At 39.5% G+C, this 15,572-nt stretch overlaps 1 protein-coding gene across 1 annotated transcript in view; it reads left to right on the top strand.

The window, feature by feature from the left end:
* The first annotated feature begins 499 nt into the window (after positions 1-499).
* The window catches only part of LOC122790548, a 253,233-nt gene continuing 238,160 nt past the window's right edge, over positions 500-15,572 (top strand). Inside the window, exons 1-2 of the mRNA XM_044058096.1 lie at positions 500-615; positions 14,857-15,015. Of these exons, the coding sequence (XP_043914031.1) occupies positions 604-615; positions 14,857-15,015 (171 nt within the window). The 5' untranslated portion in view covers positions 500-603. The remainder of the gene's footprint in view (positions 616-14,856; positions 15,016-15,572) is intronic.

Here is a 15,572-nt window from a genome sequence, read left to right as displayed (position 1 = left end):
ATGGTAGCTTAGAAATTCCGACCATCATCACTTTGCATTTGCTTTTCTGCATTGTTGGGTCTTAGACTATTTGATAGCTGACTATTGGGTTGGTTACTGTAACTAGCTGTTATACACATTAGTTTTCTAGAGAACTATATCAAGAGTAAAGTTCTTCTTATGACCATAAGTGGGGTATTATTCAACATAACCATAGCTGACTCAATGCACTGAAGATTGCTGTAGCAGTGGTGAATTACCTGTATTTAATAGCTCAGTTTGCTTTTCTGAATACTTTTAAATGGGCCTGTAATTGATTTGGGCTGCAGCTTTACTATTACATTTGAAAGTAGCTAATAGTATCAGGTCCAACCTTCTGATACCCGAAGAACACCTTAAGTAGCAAAGAAACAGTATAGCAATATATGGATTTTGAAGCAGATTGATTGTTGTGTAAGAAGAAAATCTCTGCCTTGTATTATGCTAATTGACATGTCTATTTTTTTGTTTTGTTTTTAAAGATGTTTTTCTTTTGGGATTGGAGAGGGGGCTTCTACTGCACTGGTTAAGGGAATAGCTAATGCTGCTTCTGGGACAGCTAGATTCATCACAGGGAAAGAAAGAATGCAGCCCAAGGTACGTGGTGAAACCTTTATTCTGTTGCTAACAAAATGTCTAAAAGTAATCGCCTTCTAGAAAAGAGAATTATTTACACATTCACTTACATAAGCAGTGAGTTATTCTTCCAGATGACATTCTTGACAGTAAAATTTGGTTCATTTATTCTTCATTTTATGACATCTAGCATGCGGGAGGGGCAGGCATACACATTGGCTTATAGAAATAGTGCAGAAATTATGATTTTGACTTGTATTTCTATCGGCATTACTAGACCCCTGAATAATTTTATGAAAAAAGTGTTTGCAACTCAGCAACTGTATTTAGAAAATGTGTGCTGTTTCTAAAGCATACAACTTACTAAATTCTCTTTGAATCAAACTAAAAAGGGCTTTAGAGAATCATTTTTGGTTTTCTGTATTTAATTTTCTGGCACATTTATACCTTAATTTCAGGTCTATATTATGTTATCGAAAAGTGAGTTAGCCAAACTGCATCTACATCAGAAATGCAGTTCAGCAAACTGTTGATTGTGAGATTGCAGTACAGTGAAGATTGGAAAATTTGCCCTTTCCTTACTGTAGTGCGATCTCGGAGTTGATGTATATAATTAGCGAGGGTATGGGGGACACAGCCCCCACAAGAGCAAATTTGCTGAACTGCATTTCCGATGTAGACACAGTTCAACGAACTCACTTTTCGATAACGTAATATAGACCCCTTAATTTCAGCATGTTCAGAGAAGGTCAGTACCTATTGAAATGCAGACTGTGCTACAAGTGCAGTAGTAACAATAGTGATGTATTGATTGTTTGCATCTATTTTATTTATTTATTTATATTTTGGTTTCCTGGCACAGCATATTGTAACAAAGAAAAGCAAGAAGTAACAAATATCAGTAGCAGCATTACAAAACAGATACTTGAATAATAAAAGGCAACAAGCAACATACATCAATAGAAGCATAACAGAACAGATATGTGACTAATAATATGTATGCTTGAATTCAAGAGATCAGTAATAGCTGTACAAAGAAATTGAACTACAGGGAAAGTTTAATAGTTGCATGTTCCACAGGGTTTCACAGGACAGTGGTCCTGATGTCTAACAACATACCTCTAAAGGAAAAAATAGTGACTATTCACTGTAATTACAGAAAAATGCACTATGCTTAAAATATGCTCTTTCATATTTGCATTGTATTAATAATGCTTTAATAAGACTTCCCCACCCCTTTGGCTCATACTTGTAGGTGTAGTTATCAGGACCCTATCAGTAGTACACCAACCATAGATAACTATGTTAATTAGAATATTTTTGTGACCCTATCAGTAAGTTAGTCCCACTACATGTTTTCCACCCACCCTGGATCACTATTGCTTTCACCAACAAGCACCTCTGGCAGACCGTATGTCTAAAAAGGTGACTAATAAAAGCATTTTAAAACCAGAAGCTTGTCAAATTCCTTTTGAAAAATGACTTTACTGTAGAGAGAACTATTTTATATTTGGGTTATGCGATACCAGCTGGCTCTACAAGAAAATCATGTGTCTCCCTATCCTTGGTTTATATTTTCTTTTACATGTGGTGGAAAAGGACTACATAGCTAGACTTTGCTCCCATAATGTTACTTTAATTATTTTCCATCTATAAAATGTCATCATGCCTACTACTAATACCACCTGTGGAATGGAATTAATTTTCTGCAAAGATACTGTGCTGTAGCCAAGTTTTTGAAATTTTTGTCCCTGCTGCCTACTAACCATCAGACTATCTCCTGGTCTATCTTGTTCTATAATTGTTGTTTATAATTGTTCTGTTTACTGGACAAGAGCCAACCAAGAATGGTCATCACTGAGACAGCCATTAGGTATTGTTTACTTTTTTTTCCATTTTTTACTGAGATACATTCCTACCTAACCTGGAAAAGAGATCACCCTCCAGATACTTTCATAAGAATATACAAGCCCTATAAAGATCAAGGAATAGTGTTAGAAAGCTGCAAATGTAATAAAATTGGGGTAAAGATACAGTGGAAGAATCAGCATATTTCCAAAGATCCATTCAGAGAGATACATAAACACACTCCTATTACACTTTAAAAACAGTGCCAGCTTAAAGACTATGAAAGCTTCTGCTGAGAGCGTTGCGCTCCACCCGAGAATTGAAGTATAACTTACTAAGGAAAAGATAGATGTATGTATTATGGTAGAACAGCTTGCAGTAATAATTTCAATCAAAAGAAGAAGTTTGTATAATGTCTAACTATGAAAGTATTATAATGCATAGACCATTACTGAGTATGGAAGTTAAAGAGGCGGAATCCCTCTTTTCAAATAAATAAAGTTAGAGGTTCTGGAAAATGCACAACTTTAGCAGAATTCTAAACTTTCTGTCAAGCCAAAACAGCCCCCCCCCCTCCGAGTGTAGCATTCTAAGCAACAGATAAGTATTTAAAAGCAGAAACATATGCATAATGAATGGTTCACTAGTAAAGTTAAAGGAGTAGAGCAGAACCTGATGAGTTCTAAATGCATTTCTGTTGGTATGAAACAGAAAACTCATTTAAGGAAGACTAGGAAACAGTTATGTGTAAGAAAGAAGATGAAACTGAGGACAGATTTTTCTTCAAGACGCATTTTGCAGAGGAAGAGCAACCTAGAGAAGGAAGAGCAATTGAGATGGTTGTATTCATTTATACTGACAGTGACGGAGAGCATCCTAAAGAATATTGGTGTGAGCTGCCTTTCACAGGAGAGGAATTAACCAATGAGAGCCTGAGCTGCCTTTTAAAGGAGAGGAGTTAACCACTGAGAACCATTGACTGTACTGGTAGGAGATGAGGCAGCACCTTCTACTTCATAACAGGTTGACACTGAGGAAGCTCCAGAGTTGTTTGCACTTTTACTAAACCACATAAATATTAAAAGGGTATAGTCAGAAGATGACACTTTAAACAAAGCAATAAAAAGCATAGCTAAAGTTATAGGAGCAAAAGCTAAACCAAATATCCCTAAAGAATTGGAGCAAAAGCTGAACAAAATTTCCCTACTTCCTATCTGTACATCAAGCTAACATATGATTTATTATAGACATTATGTGGTGACAGAGAGAAGTTACTTTGCTTTGTCATGGTGCCCAGACCATTTTGAACTCTAATTGTAAAGTTATAGTCATGTACTGTGGGGGCACCTAAGAATCTTCAAGACTAAAACCAGAACTCCACCAAGGTGTCCCTGACTAAAAACAATGAAAGATATTGACAGTTTCAGCACTGAATGCCTGTAATGACAGAAAACAGCTCCTATCACTAAAATTTAAAAACCCATTGACTTTCATATGTTTTATTGATGTCCCATTTTAGTCAATAGCTGTGGTTATTGCTGGCCGTTTAATAAAATTCAGCAATAGTTTTAGTACAATTTAGTTATTTTAGACTATACCACACATCATCCTGGCGGTATTTCCTACATAATGTTAATGGCAAATGTAATGAGTAAAGATAATAGTGTAAAGCTACCTGGGGAAATATTCACCAACTAGGAGTCTCTATTTATGTCAAAAGTAATGCACTACCTTTTCCAATGCAGTTAAAAACATCAGTGTACCATACATAAACAAGTGTGCTGGTGGAATGTTTAATCAAATATTGAAATCCATGCTGAAAAATGTATTTGGGGCAGATGTTAAAAACTGAGCCCAGTGAATATAATACCCCCTGTTTGCCATTAGAAGAATACCACAGTCTTCAAAGCTTATTAATTTTGAATTATTATTTGGCTGACCCTCTTGTAGACAGTTAGTTATTTCAAGAAAAACTTGGCAAGTGAAAAATCTATTTCAAAGTGTCATCGAAAACTTTACTAATTTAACTATACTAGTGTATAGGTTAAGGTAAGAATGGTAATAACCATTGTAAGGAACATATGCAAAGAGACCATACAACAAGGACTGTTTAATATTAGTGCAAGGACCAGAAACATTCTTGACTCCGTGGCAGGATCCACTGAAATATTATACAAATATAATGTCATAGACTACATGGTTAAATAGACTGGTCAGGAAAGGCCAGAACAGGTATACCATAGCAATATCTTGAAACCATGGAAAAACCCTAAGACCTCTGTGTTTATCTTAATGATAAAAACTAATAGGTTTGGTAAAGAAAGAAAAAAAATACCTCTTTTCTTATAGTTCGTGCAGATGACGCACTTGACTAAACCACAGAAACATTAAATTAAATGCTTTCTGATAAGAAGAAAAGAAGTGATTTCAAAACTACCTGGCAGGACTACCCTGATCCAGCACAATACTACGATTCTTCCGGGAGAAAACTTTAACTTAAAATCTTACAGAGAGTCAGACTTACAGTGAAAGGCGGTGCTTAAGACAGGGATGATATAAGAGCCAAAAATCAAATGGAAAGACCCTTGATGTGAGTTGCAAAGTCGAATGGAAGAATTAAGTTGTGTAATGATGTTATGACTACATTTCAAAATGTGACAGCTATCTATTACCCACCATTGATGAAGTTATAGAAAAGATGGGAAAGGCAGGATTCTTGACCACATTAAACCTAACAAAGAGATACTGACACATCACAATAAAAGCTAAAGCCAAAAAATGTGCAGCTTTTATGACACCAGAGAGAGTTCTCGAGAATACTGACGTTCTTTTCAGGACGCATCTTTCTTTGAGAATACTGACATTCTTTTCAGGACGCATCTTTCTTTGAGTATACTGATGTTCTTTTCAGGACGCATCTTTCTTTGAGTATACTGACGTTCTTTTCAGGACGCATCATTCTTCTGCAAGCTTTCAACGACTAATGGGCCCTAAGACCACATGCTACTGCTTATGTAGATAATATATTCAGAAAATTGGGACTCTGTTTCAGCACATGTCCATGCTGTGTGCTGCTTTGTGACAAGCTATGTCAACCACCAAGGCCTCCGAGAGCTAGTTAGCTGTGATAGAGGTGAAATGTTTAAGATATGTTATTGCTAAGGAAATTGTCAGGCCCTAAAAAGAAAAAAAAATAAAGCTATGAAAGACTGTCCCATTCCATACACAAAGAATCAGGTAAAAGCATTATTGGGATTGGCTGGGACCTCCTGGAAATTCATACCTCTGTTTACTGCAGTACTTGACATTTATCAAAAGGAAAAAATGCCCCATAAGGCTAAATGGATAGATGGTGCTTTTAACCACTTAAAAAGTATTTGGTTTAACCACTTAAAAAATATTTGGTTCACAGCTTGTCTTAACCTCTCAGAGTTAAATAGCTTTTTTTTTTGCTTGCTTGGATGCATCACAAGTTTGTATGGATTTGGGGAAAAAAGTAATTTGTGTCTTTTTAGGTTGAGCATAAGTTGTGAGTTACAAAGTCACGTTTCAGTGGCTGTTAAAGCTTCCTTCGAAATTTTTTGGAGATGTGCCAAGTTGTCTGGTGTGCATATGAGTGTGGAGTCATCTGTGTATTGTATTAGAGTGGCCTGTGTGGTAGATGTGTGCAGGCTGTACACTGGTGGTGACTGGGAGGTATAAATAAAGTGGAGTGCCATGACAGATACCTACTGGACAAGTAGATTTTGAACCATAGAAGGGTGGACTGAGATAGCTCAATTGAGGACACTTGAAGCAGAACTTTGCCATGACAAACTGTGTCAAAGGCTTACACACATCTAGAAATAAGACGGGAACTAGTTTGCTATTATTTCTACCTTTATTGATAGTATCTATAAAGGTTAGAAGTGCAGTGTTAATACTGTGGGAGGGGACAGAAGCCATGCTGATAGGGGTTAGGAGTTGTTCCTGTAGGCAGTAGTTTAACAATTGTTTTTGAATACATTTTTCAAGTATTTTTAAGAGGGGGATAATATTGCTATAGGTCTGAAGTTAGTAATATCTGCTGAATTTCCACCTTTGTGTAGAGGGATAAGGTGTGATTTTTTTTCCAGAGAGAGGGAATGTGGGTTACCCTTTTCTGTGCTTATTTACTGTGTTATTGCATTGTTTAGCCTGCTTTAACAAAAAAAATACTAATTTTGTAGAGTTTTAATTGCATTTACTGTTTAGGACTACACACTCAAGTGTGTTAGCCTTTCCTGTGTTTATTTACTCTATTATTGCATTGTTTGGCCTGTTTTAACAAAAAAAAAAAAATACTATCTTGTTTGCCCATTTCCCACCTTTCCTAGCCAGTCCAGATCCCAGGCTTTGCTTGTCTCAGGACTTTATTTTCTATGTTCAGAGCTATCCAGACCTTGCTGTGGTAGAGGGAAGTCCTACTGCTTACCAGTGGGAGTGGTGAGTATTGTACTGCCTAACGCAAGAGGAGTGGTTTCCAGCTCTGAAATTGTAATTTTATTAGCCTTTTTGGGCTGATTTCTAGCCCTTTGAACTTTTTGGCTTAAAACCGCATGTGTTTGCACATCTTTCATATCGTGCAGCACTGCGAGGCTACAGTTAAACTATTCAAGGTGCCAGAAAGTCTGCTCTTCAAATTTTCCCTTAGAACTAGCTGGTTTCTCAGTAGTAGCACTAAAATCTGAACCCCTATGACTAGCACTTGCTCTAGAACCTGCTGAAAAGCACTAGAAAACCTGAAACTGATACAAGAGCTCAACTGTCCTTGTCAATAAGGAGAAATTAATCGTAGGCACTAAACAGCCTATAATTGCAAAGTACCTTGCAAAGGTAAGTAAAAACAGCTCTTATACTTTACAAAAAAAGCACCGAAACAGGCATGTCCAAGGGTCAGCTTCCGGTGATTTCTCCTATCCACCTGGTGAATCTGGGCATACTGGGGCAATGTGGCAACTGCCTGATGTAAACAGACAACCCTCTACTCCTACTACCTAACACCACAACCTGTGAGAGATGCACTTAGATAGCCACACTGGAAGCAAAGCTCTCTCCGGCCAAGATTGTGCTAGCAGCTAGACAGTCAAGAGGAGGTTAACACCTGCACTACACCTCAAGCAACTCATAGCCCTTCAAAATCCACACCATCAACACCCACACATAGCAACTCTAAACCCACATATGCGGAGGCCCTTAACATTAACCTGCCCAAGCAACAAGGACCTCTGAAGCTGAAACGCAAACAAACACCAGTCACAACCAAAGTGACCCATACCTCACAACACCAGTGTGCCACCCAGCAACAGCCCCTAAGGTAAGACAATGTACCTAACACTTTAGTCATAGGTGACTCTATAGTCAGGCACACTGATGTCCCACTCACCAGGCTGAACAAGGAGAAAATTACAGTCAGCTGCCTGTTGGGTACCAGGATCCTCCACATAACGCATGCACTCAAGCCACTCCACAACAAGTACAAATATGACTCTGTCATTGTCCATGCTGGAGTGAATGACTTGAGATGTACCTCCCTGGACTACATGAAAAGAGACATGGAAGCGCTGTTGGATCATGTGGCCCAGGCAGGTATGACCCTAGGCCTGAGTAGCATCCTGCCTTCACCTAGAATGATACCACAGTATATGGACAAAATGATTGACTTCAACAATTGGCTAAGCTTCTGGTGTCATTCAAAGGGGATCCAGTATCTGTCTGCCTGGGAAGACATGATCGACAAACCATGATGCTTTGCCAGAGATGGTCAGCACCTTTCACCTCTGGGATTCAGGTAACTGGCTGAAGCTCTTGCCACCCTTATAGTGCCTTTTTTAGGCAAAGTTCAAAGGGCAAAACCACCACCGTAGTAGATACAAGCATGCAAAATCTGAAGGTAATGCTACTCAATGCTAGAAGTCTAAACCTCAAAATGCACTCTCTCAAGGCACTCCTAAAAATGCAGAACATCGATATCTGTGCAGTAACTGAGACTTGGTTCAAGGTTCCAGACAGCACCCCTGCAATACCAGGCCACAACTCTTACCACACTTTTCGGCCACAAAACCAAGACCGAAACACTAAAAGTGGAGGAGTGTCCATATTCACCAAGGATATTCACACCTCCAGGCTAGTTGCCCAACACAATGCATCTGAAATTCTCCAGGTGCAACTAACACTAGATAAGACTGCAATCCAAATTGTAGCTTGCTACAGATCCCCCACCATGCCCCAAGATTCTCACTACACCTTTCTAAACATACTGGAAAATATTAAGATACAACCAAACACCCTAATACTGGGTGATTTCAACTACCCTGCCATTAACTGGGAAAACTACTCCAGTACCAACTCATTTTCCCAATGGTTCTTGGAATTCATAAATTCCAACCCCCCTGGATCAACTAATCCATTGTCCCACCAGGGGCTCCAATATCCTAGACCTGGTCTTTACCAACATGGGAGGTAGAAGCTCCACACCAGTGGTCACCCCCTCATTGGTCAGGTCTGACCATAAGCAAATCACTCTTGACATCCACATCCCACTCCCACCCCCCCAGTAAGGAAACCTCCTTAAAAAACTTCTCCAAAGCCAACTTCATGCTACTGAAGTCAGAAGTGACAAACGTCATGACACCCATGCAGACGGGACCTGAAAGTTCGACTGCAGAATCCTACACTAAGGCACTGTACGAGCACATCCACTCATGCATGAATCATGCCATCCCAGATAGAACCAAGATGCTCCCCTCCAAAAAAAGGAAGCCAATCTGGTGGTCCCCTGCTATAAACAAACTATACAACAGAAGGAAGAAACTGATGCAGAAAAGAGGAAAATCCCAGGATGCAAAAATCTCCCCCACCAGCCTCAGTAAGAAGCTGAGATCCCTCATAAAATCCTCCAAAGCTAGTTACAAAATAAAATTGCCAAAGATTCCAACGACAACCACAAGGCATTCTATAGTTATGTCAAGAATCTAAATGGCAATGCTCAGATCTGCTCTGAGCTTCAGCAGAATGGCATTAAATATACTGATCCCAAGGATATTGCCAATATCCTGGCAGATTGATTTAGTGCCAACGTCACCCCCCCCCTCACTCCCTAAAGGGCCCATCTCAACACCAAAAGATTGCCAAATTCTGGTAATCATGGCCACACTGGTAGAAACCACACTCTCCAAAGCTAAGAATACAGCATCCATGGGACCAGATGATATCCCAGGCTGTGTACTACATGAACTACAAATGAACTGGCACCTCACCTAAGTGTCATGTTTAATCAAGCCTCACCTCAGGCTTCATGCCCACCGAGTGGCGGACAGCTACAATTATCCCACTCCACAAACGGGGATCCACCTTGGATCCCGGGAACTACCGTCCCATCAATCTGACGAGCCTGCTCTGCAAGGGCATGGAATGCATTATCATGGAACTTATAAACAAAGACATTAGTAACCTTCAAACACTGGACCCCACCCAGCTTGGGTTTGTGAAGGGCCGATCTCGTCTCCTGAACCTGATTGACTTCTTCGAATTAGTCTTCAGAGCTGTAGACGAGGGTAAGGCAGTCCACACAGCGTATCTGGACCTCGCCAAGGCCTTCGACACCATCCCCCACTCTGGAATCATAAATAAACTTACTAAGCTGGGCATACATCCCTATGTCACTCAATGGGTTGCCAACTGGCTTACTGACAGACTCAGATTGTAAAAGTAGGCGACTCTAAATCCAGCTCCAGACAAGTGACAAGTGGAGTACCTCAGGGTTCAGTCCTGGGACCACTCTTGTTTGGCATCTACTTCTCTGAAGTGCAGGCCAACACTAAGGGACTCTGGCTAACAAAGTTCGCAGATGACTGCAAACTGGGAGCCATTATTGAATCCGCAAATGATGTGTATATTCTACAAAAGGGCCTTAGAGAAACAGATGCCTGGTGCCAGAGCCATGGGCTCAAGCTTAATGCCAAGAAATGTATAGTTATCCCCTTTGAAAAAAAACATGTACCCATGAATTACCACATAGGTGGCAGTACACTAAACATCGAAAGTGTGATGAGAAACTTAGGAACACAGGTGGACAGTGGTCTCACTTTCGATAACCACATCGCCACAACAGTCAGGAAATCCTTCTATGTGACACACCTCATCACTAGGGGCTTTTCATCCAGAAAAAAGGAGGTCATTGTCCCACTGTACTCATCCCTCATTAGACCCATTATAGAGTATAATGCCCTGTTTGGTATGTACCTCACAAGACATCTGCAACAGCTGGAAAGGCCACAGAAGTACCTCACTAAAAGAATCACAAGCCTGAAGCAGATGCCATATGCTGACCATCTAAAAAAACTCCAGCTATACTCTATGGCATATCGTCTACTCAGAGGCAATCTCTGCTTAACATACAAGGCCATGTCAAACCCTGAGCTGTTGGACATGCTCCACTTAAAGAAATCCCAATCCCTCAGAGCCACACGCTCCAGGGATCTAAACCTTGTCATCACAATGAACAAAACATGCTGGAGGGATAGGTTCCTGACCCAGAGATTCCCCAGACTCTGGAATAGACTTGCCCATACATGTCAAGCAGAGTGCCTCCTTGGCCCTCTTCAAAAGGAACCTTGATGATTGGATAGGAGATAGGAAATTCACCCCGGGGATTATGTCAGTCACCCTGCTAGACAGGGGTCCAGAGAAGTAAATATTGTGGGAAGAAATAGCCAGGGAATTGTAATGGCTAGGCTTGGATAGGCCCTAGGGCCGATAGCCTCGTACCAACCTATGAACCTATATTTTTGCCAGTCTTTCCATGCTATTTCACTGTCCTTCATTAGCATTCTGCTGTTTTTGGATAGTCACATTGAATTATTTTTTTCAGTCTCTTCCTTTTTATGAGGCACAAGGTCATTTAGGATATTTAGGAAAGTTGTATTGAAATCATTTATAGAATCATCTAAGAGGAGGATTTTTAGGATGATCCAGTTAATAGATGATAGTATGGTAATGAACACTTCTGGGTTAAACTTGTGCCAGTTGCATATACTTTTATAAACATGTTGTTTAAGTTTGTGTGAGATAACTGATTGAAATGATTGGGGGATGGTCAATGAGAGTCTGAAATTGTACCTATGGCAGTGAATTTACTAGGGTCTGATACTAGGAGCCATAGGTTCATAGGTTCATACTAGACTATCAGCCCTAGGGCCTATACAAGCCTAGCCATAACAATTCCCTGGCTATTTCTTCCCACCCTATTTACTTCCCTGGCGCCCTGTCTAGCAGGGCAACTGACATGATCCCCGGGGTGAATTTCCTTTCTCCCATCCAATCGTCAAGGTTCCTTTTGAAGAGAGCCAAAGAGGCACTCTCCTTGACATGTATGGGCAATCTATTCCAGTGTCTGGGGAGTCTCAGGGTCAGGAACCTATCCCTCCAGCATGTTTTGTTTATTGTGGTAACAAGGTTTAGATCCAGTCTAAAAAGGAATTTGTGTGAAGCTATTAATTAGTTGAATGAAACTGTATATGTTTGTGCTAGATTTGGGGGAGTTAAAGGTTATGTCCAACCAGTTGATCAGCTGATAATGACTTTACCTAGTAGAGTTTTTTTTTTTGAATTCTTATGGTTATGTAGTGTAGAATGCCTTCCACTGCAGCTGTACTGTTGCTAAGAGGGATTTAAAGGACAGCAATACATATTTGCTTATCTTTGTTTATTTTCAGGAAAGTAAAAAGAAGCTCTGCTAAACTGAATTTTGTATTGGTTCGTTGTACGGGGAAATGTGGTGGGAAGTATTAAAGCAAGACTACCGTCTTCCCTCTTTATACAGTCATTAAGCATGATATTATAGCCGGGGGATGTAATTTTAGAGTTGTTTATGCTGGATTTAAGACACGTTTCAGTCATAGTGAAATTGTCAGGCTTGTGTTTTGTGATCCAAGCATGTAGCTCAGTAGTTTTATTTCTTATGCTTCTAATAGTTATATATTCTCAGCTGTAAATAACTGAATGTCTGTGCTCCTCGGGAGTCCAGGTCATGGCTGAAAAGGGCCAACAAATAGAAGATGAAGTAAATAAAGAAAAGATGCTGAAAGGGTTACTCTCTCTTTGTAAAAGTCACCCCACAGTAGTATGAAGTAGCATGTCCCACCATTTAGGAAGGAGGAATTGTTATATCTTCAGAGCTACAGAAGGAGTAGGGGGCTTGATGGAGAAAATGATAGGGACCCAGAAAATGTACATAGTTTGAACTAATGCAATACTTTCATCAAATCTTAATGGTTCTGTTTTGAAAGTTACTTATAAATGTTCTTTATATATATATATATATATATATATATATATATATATATATATATATATATATATATATATATAAAATATTGATCATGGATTGTTTATGTGACTGTGCATTTAACAAATATATGAATAGCTACCCGAACTCAGTGGCTACAAAGACTTAGGGCAGGAGCCAAAAAGGCTTATTATAATGGGAAAGGCTAGACTTGGTTTCTGCATCACAGTTAAGTTTTTCCATTTTAGAAACTGCTTTTTTCATTATGATTTTCCATGCTGACAATAGAGTGAAGAATGATCTCACTGGGGAAGCTACACACTAATGATACTGGGAGAGTAGCTAATGTTAATTAGCCATATACTTTCCCCCGGAAATGGCTGTATCACTGGATTAACTTGACATTACTCTGCAGAGTTAAGTTTTTTCCTCTAGGAGGAAAATTAAGTGCTGTGTTTGATTATGTTCACCTGTGCACCCCATTAGAATAGGTGTGGCTTGCACCTTGACTACAGGTAAGTATAATGGAGCCATGGGAGTGTGAGCATGTGTGTAGGCATGTCTGTATAAATATGTGTGTGTGTGTGTGTACGTGTGTACGTGTGTCCGTGCGCGCACGCATGTTTGTAGAGGTATAAATGAAGCTGAATGGATGTTTGCGTGTGTCTATCCTGTTGGGGGGGGTATGGGAAGCCGTGTGTGTATGTGTGTGTGTGTGTGTGTGTGTGTGTGTGTGTGTGTGTGTGTGTGTGTGTGTGTGTGTGTGTGTGTGTGTGTGCGTGTGCGTGTGTGTGTGCACTTGCTATATGACTATTTCCATGAGATTGTGCATTAGTGTTATGGGGCTTGTTTTTGTCTAAGAATGCATGTGTGTGTGTGTGTGTGTGTGTGTGTGTGTGTGTGTGTGTGTGTGTGTGTGTGTGTGTGTGTATGTGTGCATGTATGGTTTTGTGAATGTAAGTATGCATGTGAATGTATGACTGCATGTATCTTTGAGTGTGACTGTTATGGGCTTGTTTATGTCTGCATGAATGTGTGTGTGTGTGTGTGTGTGTGTGTGTGTGTGTGTGTGTGTGTGTGTGTTCATATACATGCATGTGTGTGTGTTCATGTGCTTGCATGCATGTGTGTCTGCGCGTGTGTGTTCATATGCATGCATGTGTTCATGTGCTTGCATGCGTGTGTGTCTGCACGTGTGTGTGTGTGTGTGTGTGTGTGTGTGTGTGTGTGTGTGTGTGTGTGTGTGTGTGTGTGTGCGTGTGTGTGTGTGTGTGCGCATGCAAGTGCTCATGTTAAGGGGTATCTGTGCTCCCACAAATCATGGGCTGGAAGAGAATGTCAGGTCTAACAGTGCAGTGCTAAATTCAGAGACATTGAAATGAGCTGTTAATGTGGTAATTCTCCGCACAACTTTACCATTTCTCTGTGAATCAGATATTCTGTGCATTGGACAATTGGTGCAGGCAGAGAGAATCTCTTTGTATCCCAGAGTTAATCAGGTATCAAATAGAAAAAACTACACAGTCTTAATGCATCACCAGCAATAACACACAAAACATGTTTCTGCAGTAATTTAATTAATATAATTTAAAATGAGTGTATGTTAAAGCATGTAACACCATAACCAACAGCCTTCAAAGGACAATATTTGTTCACAGTATAAAAGTGAACAAACCAGTCATCTGTTAAATACTTGATAGAATACTCCCAAATGTTAGTGCAAAAGTACATGGAATAGTAGGTAAGCAACCCAATGTAACTATGATAGTGACAGCTTTAAAACAGTACGGTAAATAGTTCATCTCCTTTGTGACAGCCAGCTTTGTTTTTGTGATTATCATGTCACTGAACACAGAGAGCCACTGCTGTGCCTTTTTTTTCAGTCTACAAAGCTGTGTGTGATTGGTGTTAATTCATAATAAAATAATTATTTTTTTTTTAATTTTTTATGAAGATAATTTAACTGTGCCTTGCTTTTGGGTCTTATGCTTTGGTGGTGATTTAAAATTCTATGCAAAATGGACTGTATTTCTAGATTAGCTACATCATCAGTGAGAACTAATTCTGTTAGTAACCCAAACAATCTTGTGGTCACATTTGTGCGCCAGGTCCTGCAGAGTCTGAAATGTGCATTACAGTCGTCGGTCAAAGACATCACTGTAAAGTGGCAGCTACCATTTGGTGTTAATGCAAGTCTTCTGTCCAAGGCTCCTTTGGTAATGTTCAAAAACCAAAGATCTATCATCTACGCACAGCTCAAGGGCAAGGTATGCTAATGAAATAATTTGTAATTCTTTTTCTCCATTTTTTTCCTAATTTGTGTTAGTCCTCATTTACTTGTACTTTATTCTTCCAACATCAAACTGACCTGCATGTAAACAAAATCAGTTGTCGAGTACAAAATCGGAAGCTACAGATGTTTTTTAGTTAAATAAGCAAATTAGCATGTTTTTTAGTTTAATAAAGCAATGTGGAGCAGTTCCATGAAGTTATAATTCAAACATATGAGAACACTGACTGAAAACGTGTAGCCTGCCTATGTTGTACACAACTGTACTGAAGCTGCACCCAGCACTACCAGTCACCTGTTATTTTCCATCCTAAGCATGCATGAAATCAGAAACTCTATGGGCTAGACACCCTTTGTTGTTATTTTTCATTTGTCTTGAGAGAAATTATTAAATATAACTGTGTATCAAAGTTTCTTAGACCTGTTTTATTTTTTATTTTTTGACCAGATGTAGATATTTTTAATGAAGTGTACAGATATTGCTTTCTATGCTGAGACCCTGTCATACAAAAACTTCATAAATTTAGGAAAATA

The sequence above is a fragment of the Protopterus annectens genome, chromosome 16.part0, assembly GCF_019279795.1.
Source record: "Protopterus annectens isolate FY-2018-M chromosome 16.part0, PAN1.0, whole genome shotgun sequence".
Lineage (NCBI taxonomy): Eukaryota > Metazoa > Chordata > Ceratodontiformes > Protopteridae > Protopterus > Protopterus annectens.
The sequence above is the reverse complement of the archived record's forward strand: the minus strand, read 5'-3'. Positions and strand labels throughout refer to the sequence as shown.